This window comes from Rattus rattus, chromosome 4 (genome assembly GCF_011064425.1).
Source record: "Rattus rattus isolate New Zealand chromosome 4, Rrattus_CSIRO_v1, whole genome shotgun sequence".
NCBI classification, from domain to species: Eukaryota; Metazoa; Chordata; class Mammalia; order Rodentia; family Muridae; genus Rattus; species Rattus rattus.
In genome coordinates, this window is record NC_046157.1 from 163143284 (window position 1) to 163165537 (window position 22254).

The following is a 22254-nucleotide window of genomic DNA, read 5'->3' on the forward strand; positions in this document are numbered from 1 at the left end:
ACAAAATCCTGGATTTAATCCACAGTACCCCATAAATCAGATACACCTATATTTTCAGTACTTGACAGTTAGGAGACACTGGGCCAAAGAATCAAGGTCATCTTAGCTACATAGTGAACTTGAGGCTAGTTTGGGATACATAAGACTCTGTCCAAAAAATAATAATAATAATAATTAAAAAAATAAAGGTTATTCAATGTTTTAATGTTTACCGTCTCTCTGATATTAGCATCTTTTATTGTAACTGCTGCTTTGCTTATGTCTAAGTTGTATAACTCTGTGCCAAATATACTAATAGCTCGATGTTATACCTTTCCTAGAACGTACATCTTTGAACTATGCAGGCCACTGCAGTGGTAGAAACAGATTCTGATAAAAACTACCACAAAAATGGAGGACACCTCCAAAACGGTAAGGATTGCACACCTGTTGGCGAAGGGTGCATTTTTTTTTTTTTTTTTTGGTTCTTTTTTTTGGAGCTGGGGACCGAACCCAGGGCCTTGCGCTTCCTAGGCAAGCGCTCTCCCACTGAGCTAAATCCCCAACCCCGAAGGGTGCATTTTTTAACCAAAGGTTTTCTTCAGGGTGGCTATTTTAAAGCCTGCACAACAAGCTGGGACAATTCGGTACATTTTTTAACTTTACCAATTCCCTCATGAGTTTTTGGTATCTGTGCAAATTGCTTTTATCATGTAGTGGAAAGGGCAAAAGACACAAACCTTGTAAGTCCATTGTTGGAGTAAATATTAAAAATACCAGCTACCTTTTATCCCCGCTAGCATAGGGCCCCATGGCACTGTGGGGAATCTTGCACTCTCTAGTGCCAGTATCCATGGGGCCACATGGCACTGCGGGTTCCTCTATCTCAGCGGCTCTACTCTGTCCCACAGTACTCTCTGACCTAGGCGGTCCATGGGCCGTCCCAGTGTGGCGCCTGGCCATGCTGGTTTCTAGGGTTAGTTCCAGCACCTGGGGGACCAAATGGAACTAACCATAATTATCTCTGGTTAGTATCTCTCCCAGCAAACTCTCTGGTTCCAGCTACCCGGTAAAATCAGGGCTCTAGAAGTCCATCATGGGCCAGCATATCGCAGCCCTTACCACACACTCTGCACATACTCCCAACAACCCAGTGAATTCAGGACTCAATAAACTGTAATTTATCAATCAGATTTAATATGTTAAATTCTCAATCCAGTACATCCATACAATATACTCACAACCAATTGATAAGGATATAAACCACCCACCCAGATAAGATAAATTTGCCTATAGAAATCCATCCCTTAGGGGTTGGGGATTTAGCTCAGCGGTAGAGCACTTGCCTAGCAAGCGCAAGGCCCTGGGTTCGGTCCCCAGCTCCGAAAAAAAGGAAAAAAAAGAAAAAGAAAAAAAAAAAAGAAAAGAAATCCATCCCTTAAGAAATATACATAACTACCTAGGGTAATTCAAGACCACCTAGATCTGGGTCTTCCTTCTCTGTCTCTATCTTGATTCTCCTCCTTCCCCTTCTCTCCCGCCTTACAAAAGCTTTGTCCCCACCTTATTTTTTTATTGTCCAACTAACTTGACCTAACTTGTGCCAGCCTTCATTTGCGTATAGACTTCAACCTATACTTCACCCTTTCTAATTAAAAAAAAACTTTTCTCTCAAATGTAAGCTGAGCACGACTATTATCATTTGTAATTTACAAAGCATAAAATATAACTAACACCCAGTCTAACATTTTTCCAGTTAAACAGAACATTTAGTTATGTCCTGGTTAGCTTGTATACTATCTGATAACTAATTAAAAATGTATTTTCAAAGTTAAACAGCCTGGGTAGGCTATGAGACTATAACTAGTTTCAACCCCATCAGAAATATGAGAACAACCAATATTGTCTGATAATATAGGAAGCCTAACATGGCTTCCCGAACTGAGGCAGGTTGAAGAGACAATTATCTACTTGCACAGTCCCCTTTTAGCAAAAACGTGAGGGCAAGTCTTTAGCCTAGGGTCATCTGACAGACTTTTGAAATGCAGAATTATGAAGGGCTGATGATTCCTGCTCAGCAGAGGTTATCAGTCAGCTATTCTGCAGAGTGTCCTTTTCTGGACAGCGTTTTGTCTGTAGATGAATAACTCCCTAGCCACAAAGTCCTACCTCTCCTCAAGGTAGAGATGCTCAGTTTCCTCATGAAATCCACCAAAGGGCAGCTCTTAGGAGCAGACATCTCACAAATGATACATTATAAAAAATGTCATATTTTGTGGATTTCTGATGTTTCTGAAAACCATCTATGTAAGTAATCTGGACTGTAGTCCATTAATTGTCTTAATAAATTATCTTGAAAGCATTCTAACAATAAACTTAGAGCCATGAATTTGCTATCTGGCCCTTAACTCACATGTGTAATCATCTCAGATTAGTTGTGTAATAGCAGTAAAGAACTGGGTATAAGCCTTGTATACTTCAATCTGTTGATAGGCACCATGTCTATATATGAGTGTCAATATTAATTTTAATTTTAAATCGATAAGAAATCCATCTAAAGAAAATCTAAACTTAATACCAAAAAAATTCTGTACCAATATAAAAGATTATAACTTTAGCTTAGTAACAAATGTAAGGATTTCTACCAAATGAGATTATGGATGTACAATCCCTGTTAAATTATGACCATTTCTAAATTTTCTAGAAAGACAAACTTAGAATAACCACCTTTAGCCTCCCAAAGTTTAGGGAACCTGGGCGATGATTCTTCAATAGCTTCTTCAAGCAGTACGTGGGTGTTGAGATATCCTTGGGTGTTGGGGGTAGTGAAAATGGGGGAGTTGTTGTCGCCTGATGTCTGTCTTGACTGGGCCTGAATGAAAGTCGCTGAGATCAGGAATCCAAGCAATCCAGGTCAGCATTCTGAGGACGAGCTTCTCCAGCTGTACATTCTGCAATACATAAATCTCAAAACAAAGGCTGAGTATCGAGATATCTTTTATTTGATTCTCTTGAATATAGTTTTTCAGGAGGTCGATCTCTTTGAAATCTACTCAGTATAACTCTGGAAGGTGTCCAGAGCCTAATCACCCTTTTTAAAAACACAAAGATAAAGCCTTTCTCCCAAGATAAAGTGTTCTTTAGTCTCTAACCAGAAAAGCTTGTATCTTGCACTCTATCCCAGAGAAATAATATAACCACAAGACTCAAAATCACACCCATTATGAAAATTAAAAGAATTTAAGAAACTGAAGTAAACTAAACAATTTTGTATGAGCCTGTTAGGCCCTTTTAATCTGTCAGGTCAGGAAATCAACTCAAAATTCCCATGGAGCCCATGTTAAGAGAATATGAGCCTCCTGCTGTGGTAATTTTAAAAATAACCACAAACCCTCACTAACCGGCATCAATGAGCCATATGGCATAGCGGGGTAATTCATAAAACAATTTAATCACACTTTTATTAATACCATAAGAAGTAAGCAACTTGTCAAACCAGGATTTTAGCCCAATAGACATCTCTCTGCTAAGCTCTCTAACTTTTATTTATTAATAATTTCTATAATATATGTCTGTATTCACTCTGCCTGGTGTACAGACTTCTATTTTTTTTTTTAATAACTTTTAAATGTAGCAAATATCACCACTTTCTACTTGGAGTTAGTGACTAACAGGCAGTTTGTCTAACCAGGATTTTAGCCCAATATTCTCGTGGAGCCCACTTTAAGAGAATTTGGGTATCCTGAAAGACTTAATAAAACAAAACATCATATCTTTATACCATCTTTAGAATAATGAAACCAAACCTAAAATCATTTTCCAAACAAACTCTGCTAAAGAAGCAAGCAGCTTCTAGTCTCTCATTCTCTGTGTTCAGGATAGCCTGTACTTTTCACAGCAGGGGACCTAGTACCTGCAAGCAGACTGCCTCTGTGTTTCTTTTGTTTAAGTTTCCTGTGACTCAACATGGCGCTGGCCCTCTCTGACTTAGAAAATAAAACTTTCTGAGGCTGAAAATCTTTAATTTTTAGTGGATTCTTGCCTGGCATGATGGTTCACCACCTGTTGCAGTAAATATTAAAAAAATGCCAGAGCCTTTTATTCCACACTAGTGCTGGCACCTGTGGGACCACATGGCACTCAGAGGCTCCATACTGTCCACAAGTACCCTCTTGAGGACCTTTTAACCCGTACTAGTGCCAAACTGCAACCCAACAATCAGGTTTATGTGTTAAATTCTCATCCACAATTCATCCACACAATAAACTCACAACCCATTGATAGGATATAAACCGCCCACCTAGATAAGATATCTTTGCCTACAGAAATCTATCCCTTAAGAAATATATATAACCTACATTGGCAATTTAATACCACCTGGATCTGGGTCATCATTTTCTGTCTCCATCTTGATTCTCCTTCCTTCCCCTTCTCTCCTGCCTTACAAAAGCTTTGTCCCTGCCTTTTTTTTTTTTTTTACTGTTCAATCATGACCTTAACCTAACTTGTGCCAGTCTTCACCAGCATATAGACATCAACCTACAGTCCATGGAAGACCAATTTGTTTAATCTTAAAATTGTAATATGATAAAGATGGTATTATAATTTGAAATGAGGGGTTGGGGATTTAGCTCAGTGGTAGAGCGCTTGCCTAGTAAGCGCAAGGCCCTGGGTTCAGCTCCAAAAAAAAATTTGAAATGAGCAATGCATTAACTCACTTATATCATAAGCAAAACAAATACTAGTGTCCCTAATGTGTGAAAGTAACTCCTGTGTAATCTGTATTTATTGCAGTTTGCTGAACTGTAAACCTTTTAGCATAACTTTAGATTCCCTTCGCCTGTTCTGAACTCTAGCTTCGCCTTCCCCTGTCTTATTTTCCCCTTCCTCCTTTGTATCTGTTCTTCATGGTAGCCCCTCTCTTTAGTGATAAATATTCCAGTTCAGATGGAGTGCCCAGTGAATCTTAGAGTGGTACTTAAGCAGGTAGTGGCCTATCAGTGGGTCATGAAATAAAGTGAGCTAAGTGTACTTTTAGTAAAATGAAATAGAAAGTTCCAGAATGTGTTGGAACAAGAGTAATTACTATCCTATAAGAGTTTTGTGTCACTTCTGCATACATTTAAGTGTCTGTTAGCAGTACCCTCCTCTAATCTTACCTCTGTACTACCTGCCTTCACTTTCCATGCTTCCTGCTCACAAGAAGTCTCTACATTTCCATCTCAGGCACATGACCACTACCCTTTGAAGGGATTTGCCCTGGTTTTCTCTTGCCTTAGGAGAAGAGCCAGATATCTTAGAACCTTATGAAAGGCCTTATGGGTTCCATATACTCCTCTCAGACACCTCTTCTCCTCTTGCAGGCTGGATTATCAGTTCCTACAAGGTCTGAGTTCACACAGCCAGCTGCACTTGCTAAAGTTTTCCCCAAACTCTGCCCCACTTCCTCCTCAGATTCAGCTGTGCCATCAGCCACAGTGGTCAATGTTTGTCTTTTAACTGTGGTTGGTTTTGTGTGTGTGCATGTGCTTATCTCTGACCCTGAGGAAAGCCGTAAGTTGCAGGTGTAGCACCAGTGTCCTCTGCTTTCATGTACACGGCATACAGTGGACACAGCAGATAGCCCATAATCTGTTAAAGCTTATTAGTCATATCCACAAGTGAAGTGGCTGCCCTATAAAGAAAAGGCCTCTCGCCATTGAAAGAGTTCAGGAAGAGTCTTGACACTGTGTCATCTGGGATAGCTATAACAAAACACCATCAATTAAGTGAGTTAAACAGCTGTAGATTATTTTCTTATAGTTTTGGAGCCAAGAGTGTGAGGTTCAGATGCCAGGATGGTCAGATCCTCCTGAGGAGTCACTTTCTAGCTAGAAAATGATGTGTCTTAATGTGAAGTGTGACTTAACAGCAAAAGAGAAATGCTCTGTTTCATTTTGAGGACTAACCCTATCCTGAGAGCCCCGCCCTCATGGCCTCATCTAATCCTACGTATCTCTAATGGCCCACCTTTAATAACTGTCACAGTGGGGCTAGGGTTGTAGCATGCTTACTTGGGAGGTGGGTTTAAATTTGTTTTAGTTGCTACAAGCAATGTTTGTGTTTGTCATTGATGATGTAAAAAGTAGTCCAGGACTTGGAGGAGCCAGGAGCAGATTATGTCTAGGTTTTACCAGTGTTTAGTTTCAATAGTAATGTTAACATACTCTCTGTTTTACTCTTTTGAACAGACAAACTTTATTATCCTAAGAAAGAAAATATGTTATTTTCCAATGGTTGCAACAAAGTCAAATTGACCTTTCCTGATGGTGAAGGGGACTCCTTGACAACAGAAGAAAGGACTAGTATCAAAGAGAACAGCAGTGTTGACAAGAGAGATTTGTCAGAACTGTCATTTTCAGAAAATCAAGATACTAACGTAGAGAATATTTTCTCCCAGTCAAGTGAATTTGAGGACAATATTGAGTATGCTTTTTTGAATGAGACCTATTCTATCCATTATTCAGAATCAAAACTCAAGGATGAAAATATTTTGCATTTATATTCAGAATTAGATCCTGAAGTACACGAAAGAGTAGAGGTGTTTTTTGACACTTTTGGACCTCAAGGTAATAATGACATCGGATTGGGAAGGAGCTGTGAGGCGCTGGGTGCTGCCTGTGGAGACATGCAGAAGAACGATATGCGTGAAGACTCGCAGCAGGAGTACCACAGCGCAGAGCTGGAGTGCCTGAGCGCACACTTAGCAGTTGACCCAGCGAAGACAGTGAGCAGGTCTAGTCTGGATGTTAGTGAGTGGAGAACATCAAGCTATACCTTTAAATGTGGCGGCAATTTAGAAGTTAATCGTGGTAAATTAGAGAGTGGTCCTATCCCCTTTTTGGAGTCACTTAATGGTTTTTCACCAAAATGTTCGCCTCAAGTCTCTACATCTCCGAGTTCTGATATGTTAAAAGAATATCGTGAGCCAAAATATGAAAAATATAAGGAGCAAGAAGTTGGTTTAACATATCACAAAACATTTGATGACATTTTACAGAGAAGCAGTTCTCCTTTAAACTCTCAGAAAGTGCCTGAACCTCTAGTTTATGCTAAAGAAATGAAGTCTCAGACGATTGAAGGTAAAGACTTCTATGGAAATAGAATTTTCCAGAACAGAGCATTACAGCACCCTGAGAATGCTATGTTTCCCCAGGACCAAGCCCTTGAGACACACCTGAAGGCTCGTGATGCTCACCAGCTTTCTGGGCCTTATGTTCTCGATGACTCAGTCATTTCTCTCTGTGGCTCTTTGCAGTACAACAGCCTCCCGGAGCCAGGCTTTTACTCTCCTGTGATGCCACAGGTGGCAGTCACAGATAGTCAGGCAGAAGTAGTGGGCAGCTGCCTACACCATGTACAAGGCAGTGCCACAAATAAAACATGCTCTCTTATGAAAGAAATGTGTCTTAAGTCAGTGCCAGATGCAGCAAACTGTGTAGCTTTAGGTCAGCAGACACCGGATGTGAGCGGCAGAGCAAATGTCAGCTCTTCTGTAGTGTCTACAGCAAGCACCACAGACACAAAGACAGTGAGACTGAGTCAGCCTGAGGAGTGGCAACGTGACAGACAAAGCGTGGCCTGTAACACTGACTGGTCATGTGGGCAGCAGTGCAGAGGTGCCCGGGCGGCTGCCCTGGGAAGTGACTCAGGAAGGTCACTCTCAACTGACTGTTTAAACTGTGGAAACTCCATGGATGAGGTAAAATCCATAGCATCAGACTCTTAATCTACTCTCAGATTGTACAAGTTATGCAGATGTGGTTGGGCTCGTTACTGGGGTCTCAGGGAGAGATGCTAGCTCAAGGGATGGAGATAGGTACTACAGCTCTATCTTCTGGTGGCTGCCGTTGTCACAAAATTGTTGAAGGTTTTGGAACTACATGTACAACATTCATTTTTGTTATATATTTGTAATTTTATGTTGTTTTCAGAATTCTTTGGAATTAAGAAAAACACCAGACAAACAGAGACATCCTGAAAGGTAGGTCAGTTGTGTAAGCTCACACATGTATATGGGAAAGAAAAGCTCAGGATTCTTTTATTTAAACATGTAGAATTAAAAAGACTTTAAGAAACTTTACATTTTAGCAGTTCCTTCTAGCAAATACTGAGCAACGTGGAATATCAGAGCTCACCGTGAAGAGCCTGCAGTCCCACCCTCCCCCCTCCCTCAGGCCACAGTGGACACACTTCCCTTCTTTCTTTTGAATAAATTAAACATAGATTATATTCAGGAAATGCCATATATTTGAAGAGATAAATAGCTACACATTGAAGTATTTTTAAACTGTTATCATCGGTTTTATTTTGCATATATTAATAATCTAAAAGACAATTAGAACCATAAAGTGAGAGTGGAAGAAAGCCATATTACCATACTCTGAAATCATGGGCCTTTTTTTTTTATTTGTCTGGAATCATAAAACTATAAAATTAAATTTAAAATTAAACAGTGGTAGATAGAAACTGGTAGTTGAGGGAACCTCCAAAAACTAGTGACTTGGACTTTAAAAAAAATTTAAATTTCATTTCTTTATGTGGAAATGTAGGTGCATGTGAAGGTCAGAGGACAACTTGTGGGAGTAGATTCTCTCCATGGTCTCAGGGATTGATCTCAGATCAGCTTCACCCACTGAGCCCTCTCACTGGGCTGACTTGGGGCTTTATGTAATAAAGTATTGCTTTTATGAACAACTCTTAATAACTAAGAAAAATGTAAATCATATCTATTCTCTGTTAAATAACACGTTTAACAACAGTTTTGGCCTTAAATGCTTGTGACTATAAAAAGCTAACCCAGACCTTGACTGAGACTGAGAGCAGACCCATCACCTCTGGATGGACTGAGTCCTTAGTGGGGACGGATCCTGCTCCATGAGAGAAGAAACAGTTTGCAGTGGGGGCTTCCGCTCTGAGAATATATGGAGCTGTTAGCTTTGATCCTGATCATGTGCTCCTATCATGTCCCCTTTTTAGTAGGAATTGAATTAAACCTGACAGGGAAATGTAAGAAATTTAAAATCTGGCTGGGTGATGGTGATGGATGCCTTTGATTCTAGCACTGAGGAGGCAGGGGCAGGCAGATCTCTAAGTGTAAAGCCAGCCTGGTCTACGAACCAGGTTCCAGGACAGTCAGGGCTACAGAGAAGTCCTGTCTTGAAAGCTGGGGGAAAAAAAGAAGAAATTTAAATTCTGATTCTAGAAAGAAGCCTGTCACTACTGTAGAAAACGTTGAGAGTCTTACCTAATACTGTCTATTACTTTAAAGGACATTTCAGCTCTGTGAAGAGATGGCTTTGCCATCAAAGTGCTGTGAGAAGACCACAGAGAGGGCAGTGAAGGCGGAGACGCACCTTCTGGATGTTTGCTACCAGATGTGCCACCACCACTGTCACCACATTTACAAACTCATAATGGGGAGCAGAGCGGGGCTCAGTAGGTACTTATCAATTTAAATCTGTATTTCCTTAAAATTTATATCTATGCCTTTATTCTAGAAACCTAATTTCAGTTTTTGAAAGACAAAACATAGACTATATCTGGATTTATCAGCTTCCTTAAAAGTAATAAGTTGTCAAAAAAACTTCTTCTGCTGAGTGTGGTTATAATTCTAGCACTTGGGAGGCAGAGGCAGGGGTATGACTAAGTCCCATGCCAGCTAGGGCTACATTTTTAAGATCTGTTTCAAAATACTGTCTTAGTTAGGGTTTTACTGCTGTGGACAGACACCATGACCAAGGTAATTCTTGTAAGTACATTTAATTGGAGCTGGCTAACAGGTTCAGTTTATTATCAAAGTGTGAGCATGGCAGCATCCAGGCAGGCATGGAGTAGGAGGAGCTGAGAGCTCTACACTTTCATCTGAAGGCTGCTAGGAGAAGACTGACTTCCAGGCAGCTAGGATGAGGGTCTTAAAGCCCACACCCAGTGGTACTTCTACAAGTCCACACCTTCTCCAGTAGGACCACACCTTCTCCAATAGGACCACACCTTCTCCAATAGGACCACACCTTCTAATAGTGCCACTCCCTGGGCTGAGCACATACAAAGCATCACAAATATAAATTGTAGTTGAGGTAATTAGTCCAGTAAAATATGTGTGCCTACTACCTGAGTAAGGGGAAGTCAGGTGGAGTTTGGTCAGGCTTCTGTCACATTCTTTCTTGCTTTCCTGTTGGGGTTGCTGATACTGACCCTAGAAAATGTATCTACCTGCTTCACAGGTAAAATCTAGGATCTGGTGCCACTAAAACTGAATTATGACACCATGTTAGTGTTAGGTGAATGACTTGAGCCTAAGTAATATTCTGTGAACTAACTTTGAACAGGAATTTACCAACTGATTCTGCTCAGAAGGAATTAGGGACAGCACTGCTGTCTGTTCTGGAAGACTTGAAAGCTAGGTACATGAACTTGAAAGGAAAAGTCCACAAGGGCATACCCCTGGAAGAGCTGCCCCCACTGTCTGTGGAGTCTAAGCTGTTGTCTGCCTTCTCCGATTTTGCTTCCAGGGTATGTATGTATGCTAGAATAAAACTTACTTGATTGAGACAGAAAATATACTAAATCTGTGTTTCCCTTGTTTTCAGCTAATGAAAGAAGAAGCATGCAGGTGATTATAGTTTTATCTAATGTAGAACTTACCTGCTCTTAAAAACTATTTAAGCCATGTATCTAAATTCTCCTTTATTTTTGAGACCACTGATAAATTCTTTAAGGAATGTTTATTTATTTAGCCTTTCAGGAGCAAATTCTGAGCTGGATAATCAAAGCTTACCTGAAGTTGCTATTTCTCCAAGCCTGCTAAAGACTTTGTCCCAGGTGAGAATTGGAGTGGGAGGTGTGCAAGTTGGTGTGTGCAGGTGTGTGCATGTTCAACCTGGATGCTCTTTTTCAGGAGCCACCCACGTGTGCATGTGTAGAGGGGGAGTAAGAGGATGTCAGAAGACAACCTCTGGTGTCAGTCCTCTTGAGACTGGGTTCTCTGGCTTACCTATGCATTGTGTAATTGTGTACTTGGCCTACAGACTTCCAGGCAATTATCTAGTTCCCACTTTCTGGTTTGCAGTAGGAGATCTGAGATGACAGCCTTACACTACCATGCCTGGCTTTCACAAGGTCTTGGTCATCCTCAGATCTCAGTGCTGGAACTACAACTGTGCTACCATGCCCAGCTTTTTATATGAGTAAAAGCACAATCAAACTGAGGCCTCACCCTGCCTAGCTAGGCTCTCATCCCATAATCTCATCTGTTTGAATCTTATTTTGATAGCCTCTACATAAACAGTAACTCAGAAACCCTCACACCCTCCTTCCCATTCCACTGACTCACTCTTTGGACTCCCATTTGAGGACTGTGACTGAGCAGAAGGAGTGAGTGGGTAGACTTAAGGCCAGCCTTGTTCAGGCAGTTGTCATCAGTGTAGTGAGGAAGGTAACGTGTAATTTATCATAAACTGGGAGATGCAGCTGAAAGGAATAGTAACTTATAACTCACCAGTGCATGCACCTAGCACCCAGACTGTCCAAGCAAGCCATGATGTAGTGCTGACATCCTCGTGAACCAGAGGGTCACACTGCTGAGGGTTTGTGAGGTAAAGTAGCATTTCCTTTACTTTGGACAAAGAAAATGTTCATTCGTCCCTTATGAAATATGTCTTGGGCTTTTTTTAGTCTGTCCTATTCCCTGGGGAAATGTTTGTCATTTGACAACCAAGGTTTAATTGTTATGAGCACACTGCAGGCCAGGCATGGTGCCACATGCCCCTAATCTCAGCACTCAGGAGATGGTGGCAGTGGGATCCGGGGTAGTATACTCATGCTCCCTGGTGAGACGCTGACTGGATAATCAGGAAAGGCAGCGCAGAGAACATGCTGAGAATTGTGAAGCCCCACAGAAGCCTGAGTTTCTCTTACCCAGTAAGAGAAAACTTCCCTGCTTCCCTGAAGTTTGGAGTGAAAAGTCAAATACTTCAAATAGTTGCTTTCTGCTAAGAGAGTATACAAATAAATGATACGGAGAGACCATCCCACTGGAAAACTCCTTTAAAAAGTAATAGATTCAAAGCTAAATTACATATGCTCAGATCTGTCCTGTATTTTTAGAATAATTTAGTCGCTGTAACAGTCTGTGCTGTTATTCTGATGGCCGTGTAGCTGTAGAAGAGCCTGATGACTCGGGAAAGCCTGAAATACAAGGAGTACCACTGGGGTGCATGCATCAGGCTCTGTCCCTAGTCTACCAAACAAAACAAAAACAGAAAAAACCGTAAAACTGTCAAACTTTCTGTGTGTAGGCGTGTGTGTATGTCACAGGGCACATGTGAGGACACTTGTAGGAGTCAGTCATTCCCTCCTCCCACCCTCTGGGTCCTGGAGATCAAGTTCAAGTTGTCACAGGTAGTGGCTAGCACCCTTACCCCATGAGCCACCTCGCCAGCCCTGAAGTTATATGATGCCTGTAAGATTAAATTAATTGCTTGTTTTTTAAGATGCTGTGCTGTTCAGGTACTGTTTTCATAGTTTAACATACTTACTTGTTATTGTTAGTTTGATGTTATTTTGTGATTTTCTTCAGATAGCTCTGGGTTTTTGTTTGTGTGTGGTGAGGGTTGGGGTCTGGATTGGGTGTTTGGTTTTAAGGTGTTTGTATTAGAATCAAACACAAACCCTCGCACATTCTAAGTACATACTATCCTTGAGGAACACCCTAGCTCATAAGTGTCCTCCCTTTCAGGAATATTTAAATGTAGAGAACAGTTCAGGTCTACATATAGAGTTTTTATTTCCCATAAATAAAAGCTTATACTCTGAAATATTTATGTTACTATCTCAAAATCACAAATAACAATAGTACTCATACCGTCACTGTAAACAGAATTAAAACCCAAATTCTCACTGATAGAATCCAACGAGCTATTCTGAGTATTTTTACTGCAAAGTCAGATGATGATGATTGTTTTTGTCATAGCCTTCATTATTCAGAGGGCAAAATAATGCCAGGGAAAATGCCTGTCTCAGGTAGAATGCCGTGATTATTAGTCCTTATCTTTGTTTCTGCTTTTATTTAACCTTCAGATGTCTTCTATATCTGACAATAGTCATCCTAAGCAAGATAAATTACCCCTGAACAATATTTTTAAAAATTGTGATATAAACATAGATTTTAATCACCTGAAGCTCAATGACAAAGGTAAGGATGAAAATATATATTGTTTGGGTAGTATATCTTTATCCATATATCGATGTAGACATAGATTTTGTTTGTGTGGCTTCCAGAAAACAATGTGTCGAGCATGTTGATGCAGACCTTTAATCCCTGCACTTAAGATGCAGAGGTGGGCACTCTGGGTTCAAGGCCAACCTTGATCCATATAGTGAGTTCCAGGACAACCAGAGCTACGTAATGAGGCCCTGTTTCCAAATACCAAAAAATGAAATAAAATAAAAACAGAAAACAAGTAATGCAGCGTGTTTATTGGGTTTTTTATGTTAAAATAGTTCATATTCCATAAAGATAACTCCCAAAAGTGTTCAGTGGGCATCAGTGTTCAGTTAAGGAAACTGGAATCAGAATCCTTAGACTGAAAAGAGCTTTGTGCTCTGTGCCTACAAGACTGGGTCAGGGACCTGACTTGCTCATCTCCAGGTCCCACACAAAGGCCACCCTTGTCTTGACAGATGTGTTTATAAATGTGCTGTGAGAGGTAGACATGAAGAGTTTAGTTTATGGTTCCTTGTGCTCGTGCCTTAGAGTCTAAAAATGTCCATGAAGCAAGTGAAGACTGGTTTGATGCGACAGAGAGGCTGACTGGAACTGACTTCTCAGTAACTCAAGAAAACATAACAGAATCTGAGGACTGGGATCCAAAGAATCCATTAGGTTTGTTCTTAAGACTACTTATTTTGTCTATGTTCTTTTGGGAGGTGGGCTATAGAAGTATTTTTGTCCCTCTTTGTACCTATCTTAATTCCTAAAAAGCAAGAACACTGGCCAGTTGGGGGGAGATTGTTGAAGAACGGGTAGCGATTAAGTTCTCACCTCTTCAGACCCAGTGCTCAGCCCACGGACCGAGCAGTTTTCTTGGACTGGAGAAAGGAGAGGAGATGGATGGGTAGGAGGTGCTTCTGAGTCTTAGGCACTACTGTTTGCTCCTGTAGCTCTTGACCACAGTGTCAGCATCTAAAGTGTGGAGAAAGAGCTTTGTTGTTCTCTCTCCAGGACACACACATTGCGATCCAGATGGATAAACAGATTAGTAAATTAATGAAGAAGACAAGGTATGGATAGTGATGAGGGACTGTGCCTGGATCCAACACTATCTCTAATAGAGGAGTGACTGAAACGACCACAGACCTTTGTTCAGTATCCTCTAAGAGAACAGTCATAGCCCTTTCAGTTTTCACAGCCATTTCAAGAGGCTACTTTTACTACTGAGGAAAACTGGAGGTCAAGGTCTTCCATTATTACATAAGAATTATAAAAGGTAGAAACTAAGAAGTCTTTAGACAAGTATGTGTGCACTTTCTGTGTCCTGAGCGAGGGCTTGCAGGGACTCTGCACTCAGTGGATGGAAACGCACTTCACATCCAGTCTTCCCACAGTGCAGACCAGGAAAATAGAGCATATGAATTTTGCATTCTTCTGTCAAATAGGAGGAAACTAAATCCTAGCTTAATGATACCTAAAATGAAGTTATTTGCTCCCCCATTTTCTCGTTCTGTATCCTGTAATAACAGGGTCCGTACCTGCCATTGTTCATGGCCACTACAGAGGTTTCCTGGTGTGCTGTCTCTCAGCGAGTAGTGTGCTTAGAGAGTCTGCAGACCAGACTCAGCCAGTGTGACACTGGGTACCAGGAACCTGTGGGATCCCTGTTCTAAGCACTCGGAGGCAGAGAGAAATGATGCTTTGGGTTACATTGCATGTGGTGAGCTTCAAGTTCCAAGAGACTGGATACAGAGTAACCCAACCTCTTCATTTCAGGATGACACGAATAAGACAGAAATCTTAAGACTCTTGACTCTAATCTATGGTGCTTGCTTTTTCTTTTCGGGATTTTGTTTTCATTTTAAAAAGAGGTTACAGTATGTAGTCCAGGCTAGCCTTGAACTCATGGTCCTCATGCCAGTTTTCTCAGTGCTGAGATTACAGGTGTGTACCAACATGATTAGTTTAATGCTGATATCTTCTAACTTCATTATTTTTAATTTATTTCATGTGTGTGTGTGTGTGCCATAGCATGCTTATGGAGGTCAGAGGACAGCTCGACAGAGTCCATCTTCTCTTTCACTATTTGAGCCCTAGAGATTGGACTCAAGTTGGCAGCAAGTGCATTTACCCGCCATCAAGACTAATAATGACTGGAGTTTAATTCCCATCATCTGTCTGGTAGACGGAGAGGGGCGCCTCCTACGGGTTGTTGGTTGGCTTCAGCACATACGTACGGTCCATGCATATTCAACACACACGCACACACGCACACACACACACACACACACACACGCACACACACATGCACACGCGCGCACACACGCACACACACACACAGAAATCAGTAAGTTTTGTAACTGGGAACAAAATGAAATATGTAATATTGTTTGCCATTTTTCTTTAAAATATTGATGTCACTGTGGGCATTTCTGTGATTTTTTTTTTTCTATAATCAGAATTGAAGACTATTGAACGGCTTCGAAGAGGTAAAGGCTTTTTGATACATGTTGGTGGTCTTTGCCCTTCTGTATCTGAGGTAAGCCCAGAATTTCTTTGGGAGGCTTTACTTTCAAATTTATAAATTATTGTGATTTTTTTCAACCTTTCACAACTTTTATTTTTCTTCTTTTAGGCTGATTTAAGGTCTCATTTCCAGAAATACCAAGTTTCTGAAATTTCGATTTATGATTCTAATACTAATTACAGGTAATGTTGCCCAGGTTCAGTCGGTGTGCATTGCTGTGTATCTGCTGTGCAACAGACATAGGAGCAGAGGCCACTCCACCTCGTGGGGTTTTGGGGGGTGGTGTTCACAGACGAAACAGATAGCGGTGGGACCTACGTAGACTTCTTACCAAATCTTTCTGTCCAGTGGACCTCTCTTCTGAGATCTGGTTATGCCATGCTGTCCAGACTGCTGATCTGTTTTCAGAGTCCTGGGTCCTGGGATTACAGCCCGCAGTGTCACACACACATTGTGCCCATGGTGTATAGGAGGGTTAACTGATCTTTGTATATTTATCTGACTATGCCATGGCATTTCATAGCAGAGTACATTAAGGAGAAGATGTACTCTAGAAATGGGACTGGCTAAACCCCAGTTCCTTCAGTAACTAGAATTAGCCGGAATGCATTCTTTGACCCCTTAGTCTTAGCTTCTCTGTAAAATGAGGGTAAGGAAAGTAACCATCGTTTTCACACTAGCAGTAGAGACAGAGTTGGCTCAGGAGTACCACTTCATCAGTTCTGAAGTTACTTTTGCATTTTGTTCTTCTGTTTTATAGTTCAGGTAGTTGGTTGCATTGCCTGTCTATGGTGCCAGAGAGAGAGAGAGAGAGAAAGAAAGTTGCTACTTTAATATTTATAAATTATTCAGAATCCAGTTACAGTGATAAGTACTATGCTGTTCTGTCCTAAAAATGACAGCTATTCGTTTCAGAGGTCAAGGCATTAATTAAAAGGGAATTGCTTATGGTTAGGGTTTTAAATTTGTAAAAATAGGCACTAATTTTTGTAATTGTAGTCACATAGATTATAGATGACACATTGATAGGATGTTAATGTATTTTTCTCAGGTTGACTGCCATAGGAATGTTATCCTTCATTTTTTTTAACATCTTCCTAAACCCTTCAAAAAATTGTGATGCTTTTCTTCTTCTTAAAAATATTTATTCTGTGTACAAATTTAGAAAATGCACTTAAGTACAAAAATATAAGGATATTTTAAGTTTGTATCCATAGACACATCCTTTGAATAATCTTGTTTAAGATCTGGTGTACTTACTTTTTTAACACTATTTAGAGGTATTGGCTTAACAGGGATTGGTCTGGCCAAGTTTTTTTAATTATATAATAAAATTCTGATTAGATTATCTTAACTTTTGTCTACATATTTTCTTACTACTGACTATAAATGTTTTCATATATTCTGCTAATATTTTCAAATTTTGTCTTTAACATTGAAGCCTTTGAGCCTCCTAGAGTTTATATTTGTGCATAAAAATTAATTTTAATTTTTAGAATGTATAGACACTCGGCCCTAGGCCTCAGAACTCTGTGTGTGTTTGCAGTTTAAAACATTACATTTTAAAGTAATAACTCATAATTATTACAGGTTATCCTATTTTTCCTTTGATTTGTTCTGTATTCTGTTATCCTGAATAAACACTTATTTGTTGGTGCACATCTTTAATACCAGCTTTTGAGATGCAGGGTCACGTGAGACGCTAAGTTCAAGGCCAGCCTGGTCTACCTAGCAAGCTCAAAGAACTGAAGAAACCCTGTCTCAAAAAAATCAGAACCAACAACAAACAATGCCTACTTATCCCAAGCAAGGTTAAGAACCTTTTGAAGAGCAGCTGTTGAGGTGAAAGCCGTCTTAGGAGAAGAGTAAGCTGAAGTTGTTCATTAACAAAGGCCCTTGGTCTTCTGCTCTCGTGTTCTAGATACGCATCTCTTGCCTGTGCAAAAAACAGTAATGCGAAGATGGCCGTGAAGGAGATGAATGGAGTGGAAATCAATGGGAAATCCGTGAACGTGCGGCTTGTGAAAATCCCGGGAGAATACATACCACCACTTTTGTCCACAGCCGGAAACAACATTAGTATGAATCACTTGGAGAGAAATAGCAGCAAAGAAGCCACCTCTGCCGCTTCCACTTGTCGGCTGCCCATAGCTAGATCAGGGCAGCTGGAGTCTGAGCAAGACAGCGAGTTTCTTCCCTTGGTCCAGGTTAGTGTTCCTCACGTGTGTGCCGCACTGCTAGAGGTGCTGTTGTAACGAGCAGTCCTTGTGCTGCCATAACAGGTCAGTAAGGCTGTTCTTGCTGGGTTTACTGCCGTCTTCCACAGCCTGTCTCATTACTCTGGAAAAGTGCCGCTCTAGAAGTCATTCACCCATCAGTACATGTATATACATGTATATATACATGTATGTGCATGTATATATAGTATATATGTGTATATACATGTATGTATATATACACAGGTACGTACATACATATATACATACATACATATGTTTCTTTTTTGTTGTGTGTTTGAGACATGGTTTTCTTGTGTAACTTTGGCTGCCCTGGAACTCACTTTGTAGATCAGGCTGGCCTCAAATCAGCCTGCCTCTACCTACCAAGTGCTGGGAGTAACGGTGTGCACCACCACCATCACCCTACTGGATGGGTGGGTGGGTGGGTGGATACAGACAGACAGACAGACAGATATTTTTATAATAGCCTTACCTCATTCTTCTCAGAACTATAAAACATAGTTATTTTATTTCATAGCCCTCTTCACCCCACTGCAGTTTTAAATACTTGATGGTATGTGACAGTTTTGCTCAACAAAATGTCTGCTATCCACTGGGCATTCCATTATTCTTTTACATGCACTAAAATTCACTCTTGGTGTTCATGACTAGACACAGGCACTTAAGCAGGTACCTACCACTAATATCAGAGAACAGTACCCACATTTCCAAACCACTTGTATGATGCTTGCATGTGTGCCCAGTCCTCCATCCAGCACTCCTGATCCTGTCATCTGATGCCTGCTAGATGCTGTGGCTGACTGGGTTTGATTTAGACCCTTCTCTGCTAGTGGGCAGCCCAGCCCTTCCTATCCCCAGGACTTCATTTGCATTCCTTTGAACTTAACTCTCATTTGTTCTGTGTTTTCATCACCAAGCTTCTCAGTGACATAGCTTATATTCATTGTCTTCATTGGTTGTCCTATGATCTGACTTCATTCTCCAAAATGACACTTTAACTGTTGTATCTGTTGTCAACACGGTACGCTGCTGGTCTTATCTGTTGCCCTTGAGCACCTGACAGTGGCAGTCCTTCAAAACCCTCCCTTCGCTTCACTTCACTTCCTGTTGAGGGCTGTTTAGGGGCCACAATAGGAAAGGAGGAGACAATATACAGGGAGCTGAGCTGGCTGGCTGTGAACCGCAGTCCTCCCACTACAGTACACATGCACTTAGCTGCTGCGGCTGGCAGCTCCCCCTCCCCCGTCTCTTCATGTGGTTTTCTGTGCTCATTTTTTCATTCCTATACCTCCCATGACTCTAGCTGTAGCACTTTCAGCTGGTTCTGTGATTATTTGACTGAATTTGTTTACTCTTATGTTCTAGTTCCATAGGCAGGAAACTGACTTGACCTGGCCTGCGAGCCCAGCGCTCATTAGTCTGAGAGAACTCTCTGGTCCTGTCAGCTGTGGGCATTGGGGTTGGTAGAGGGCAGTGTCAAAAACTATGCTGCAGGCTGTGGGTGCAGGTGTGGATAAAGAAGCTCCTGTTAGCATCTTTGATATACCCTACTGTTCAGTTCTCTCCTCTCAAGAACTTTCTTAGATTCTTCTCCAGCTCATATTTTCAACATTTATCTCATTTGTTTAGGGTGTCAGGGAAAATTATAACCAGGTCAAATCTGGTCAGTCATTACCTGAGACACCTTTTCAGTTCATACCTCCACATACATTGAACCTTCGTAGCTTCACCAAGATCATGAAGAGGCTGGCTGAACTGCATCCAGAGATCAGCAGGTACTGACTAAAGTTGGGATTTAATTATATACTTGTATATAAAAATGTGCTGTTCAGAACTTCTGACACATGATTGTTTTAGAAGCAGAATTGCTTATCTGTGTTTCTCTTGGATAGAGACCACATTATAGAGGCCCTTCAGGAAGTGAGGATAAATCACAAAGGTTTTCTGAATGGTTTGTCCATCAATACCATTGTAAAAATGACTTCATCTTTTCTGAGAAACGCTGCTTCCCGTTTGAAATAAGTGAAGCAGTACAGAGGTAACGTAATCATATGCTTTTATACTTAAATATTAAAGATTTTAGTTTCTTATATTAAACAGTTGATCTGAGGTTGAAATGGTAATACAACAATAAAATACTCCATTTTTTTTTTTTTGGTTCTTTTTTTTTTTGGAACTGGGGACCGAACCCAGGGCCTTGCGCTTCCTAGGCAAGCGCTCTACCACTGAGCTAAATCCCCAACCCCAAAATACTCCATTTTAAAACAAGTCTGCCACATTAACTGCTAATTTAAAACCAGTATCTATGAGGGAAGGATTGCTTCAGCCTCTGTTTTCTGTGGGTGTAGTCCATTGTGGTGAGATGGCATGGCAGAAAGGCTCCATGGTGGCAGGTGTGTGTAGATGAGTTCCCTACATGACAGCCAGACCATGAGGCACAGAAGTAAACACTAAGATCCCGCCCCACTTTAGCTAGCAGCGAGGAGTTAGAGACCCTTCTAGACAGCACTGCTCCCAGGCACACGGGGTCTTTCAAGTGAGTGCAAGCTGCACAGTGAAGCACAGACTGGAAGATCCTCGTGGGCTGTGCCCCTCTCCTGCTCAGTGCCTCACTGCACACCAGCACCTGCTCCCTCAGACCTGCTCAGAAGTGTAGCACTGCCCTCGTGATGGCCACTGATAGTGACAGCTGCTGGCCTGCTTCTGCTACTGACGCAGTAACACAGTTGGCGAGAGGATTCATCAATGAATAGATTCTAACCGAATGCATGTGCTGGGCAGTAGTGGTGCCACGCCTTTCATCCCAGACCTCGAAAGGCAGAGGCAGGTGAATCTCTGAGTTTGAGGCCAGACTGTTCTACAGAGTGGGTTCAAGGTTGGCCAGGACTACACAGAGAAGCCCTGTCTTGGAGAAAGGGGAGCCATATAATGTACCGAGTGAGTTAGGAAGTGATCAGTGTGGTGATAATGCTGCTGGTTAAGTTTTCTGGACTGTGGTGTTGTCATAGTCACACTGTTGTTTGTCTCTTGTTCTTGATCCTGTAGAAAATCTTTGGAAAGTAGCAGTGCCCTTCATCAGAGAGAAACTTCTGCAGCAATTAGGAAAAGGCCGTGGTAATACAGACAGACAGCGTATTCTATTTGATCGTCCTCCTTTCAAACCTGACGACAACAGATAGCTATGTAGTATTAAAGTCTGCATGTATGCTTTATTATGTTTATAAACTTTATTTCAAAATTATTACTCAAGACTCAAGCTGTGTATTTTGAACCAGAAAAAAATGTGGTCATGTCCATTTATAAATTATCATTAATAAGTCCGTTTGAAAGATACTGTCTAGAAAAAGTTTATTTCTACTGTTTCAAAGTTCATTACATATGTAAAAATTATGTGAACTTTTTACACAATTCATATGTGAAAATAGAATTTCTATAGGGCTTCCATTTGTACTTTAAGCTTCTCAGATTCAGAGTGGAGCACAGGGTTCAGTGCACACAGAACAGAGCTGAGCCTCCTGTGATGTTAGTGGTGTCTAACAGCAGTAAGGTGTGCGGCTCTGTCTTCCCAGGTACGCTCTGGCAAGGAACTGAACCATAAGTGGTCACCATGTTCTGGCCTGAGTTTAACCACGTTCTGCTGTGCTAGAGTATAAATTGAATGTGCTGCTCTATTTCACAGCAGTATAGAATGTGAGCGCATCACCCTGTTCCCTTTGCAGTAGTAACTAACACACTGGCCAAAGTGCATTTGTACGATAATAACCTTAACATTCCGTCCTCTGCAGATGTAAAATTGTTTGTATCCAGTGCTTCATAGGTGTTGCTTGATGAAAACTTACCTATTAAGCATTTGTATTTGATGACCTGTGTGTTTAATAAAGGTGGTTAGCTCCTCTCTGACTCTGGTGCTCTCTGTAAGTGGGCGTCCCAGGTTAAGCCACCTACTAGTCTATATGTATATTAAAATGATAACTGCTGGCTAACTGCCAAGAGCTAGATTCCTCAGTGTGTGTATACCTAAACTCAAAAGTAATTGGTTTGGTCTATATATCAAATTAGTAAAATTATAAAATCCTGGAGGTTTTCCTACATATAAAATCATTTAACATTTCATTGAAAGGCTACATTGACAATTGGCCTTGAATAGCCTTGTGATACAAACTAGACATTACCTTTAATATGTTTGGAGAAATTTGCAAACCTGTAATCATTAGTTTCTCAATAACCAAATGTCTGACATAGTATATATGCCTTTT

The 22254-nt window shown here is 41.0% G+C and overlaps 1 protein-coding gene across 1 annotated transcript; it reads left to right on the top strand.

Moving 5' to 3' along the window:
• The first annotated feature begins 338 nt into the window (after positions 1–338).
• Positions 339–21892, top strand: Rbm44 (RNA binding motif protein 44). Its single transcript, XM_032899618.1, has 15 exons — positions 339–411; positions 6210–7720; positions 7953–8002; positions 9290–9460; positions 10350–10533; positions 10611–10633; positions 10758–10842; positions 13099–13213; positions 13775–13903; positions 15691–15770; positions 15867–15940; positions 17680–17965; positions 19628–19773; positions 19891–20036; positions 21044–21892. Exons 1-14 carry the CDS (start codon positions 339–341, stop codon positions 20018–20020), a joined length of 3057 nt encoding a protein of 1018 aa, XP_032755509.1. The 3' UTR covers positions 20021–20036; positions 21044–21892.
• Positions 21893–22254: the final 362 nt, after the last annotated feature.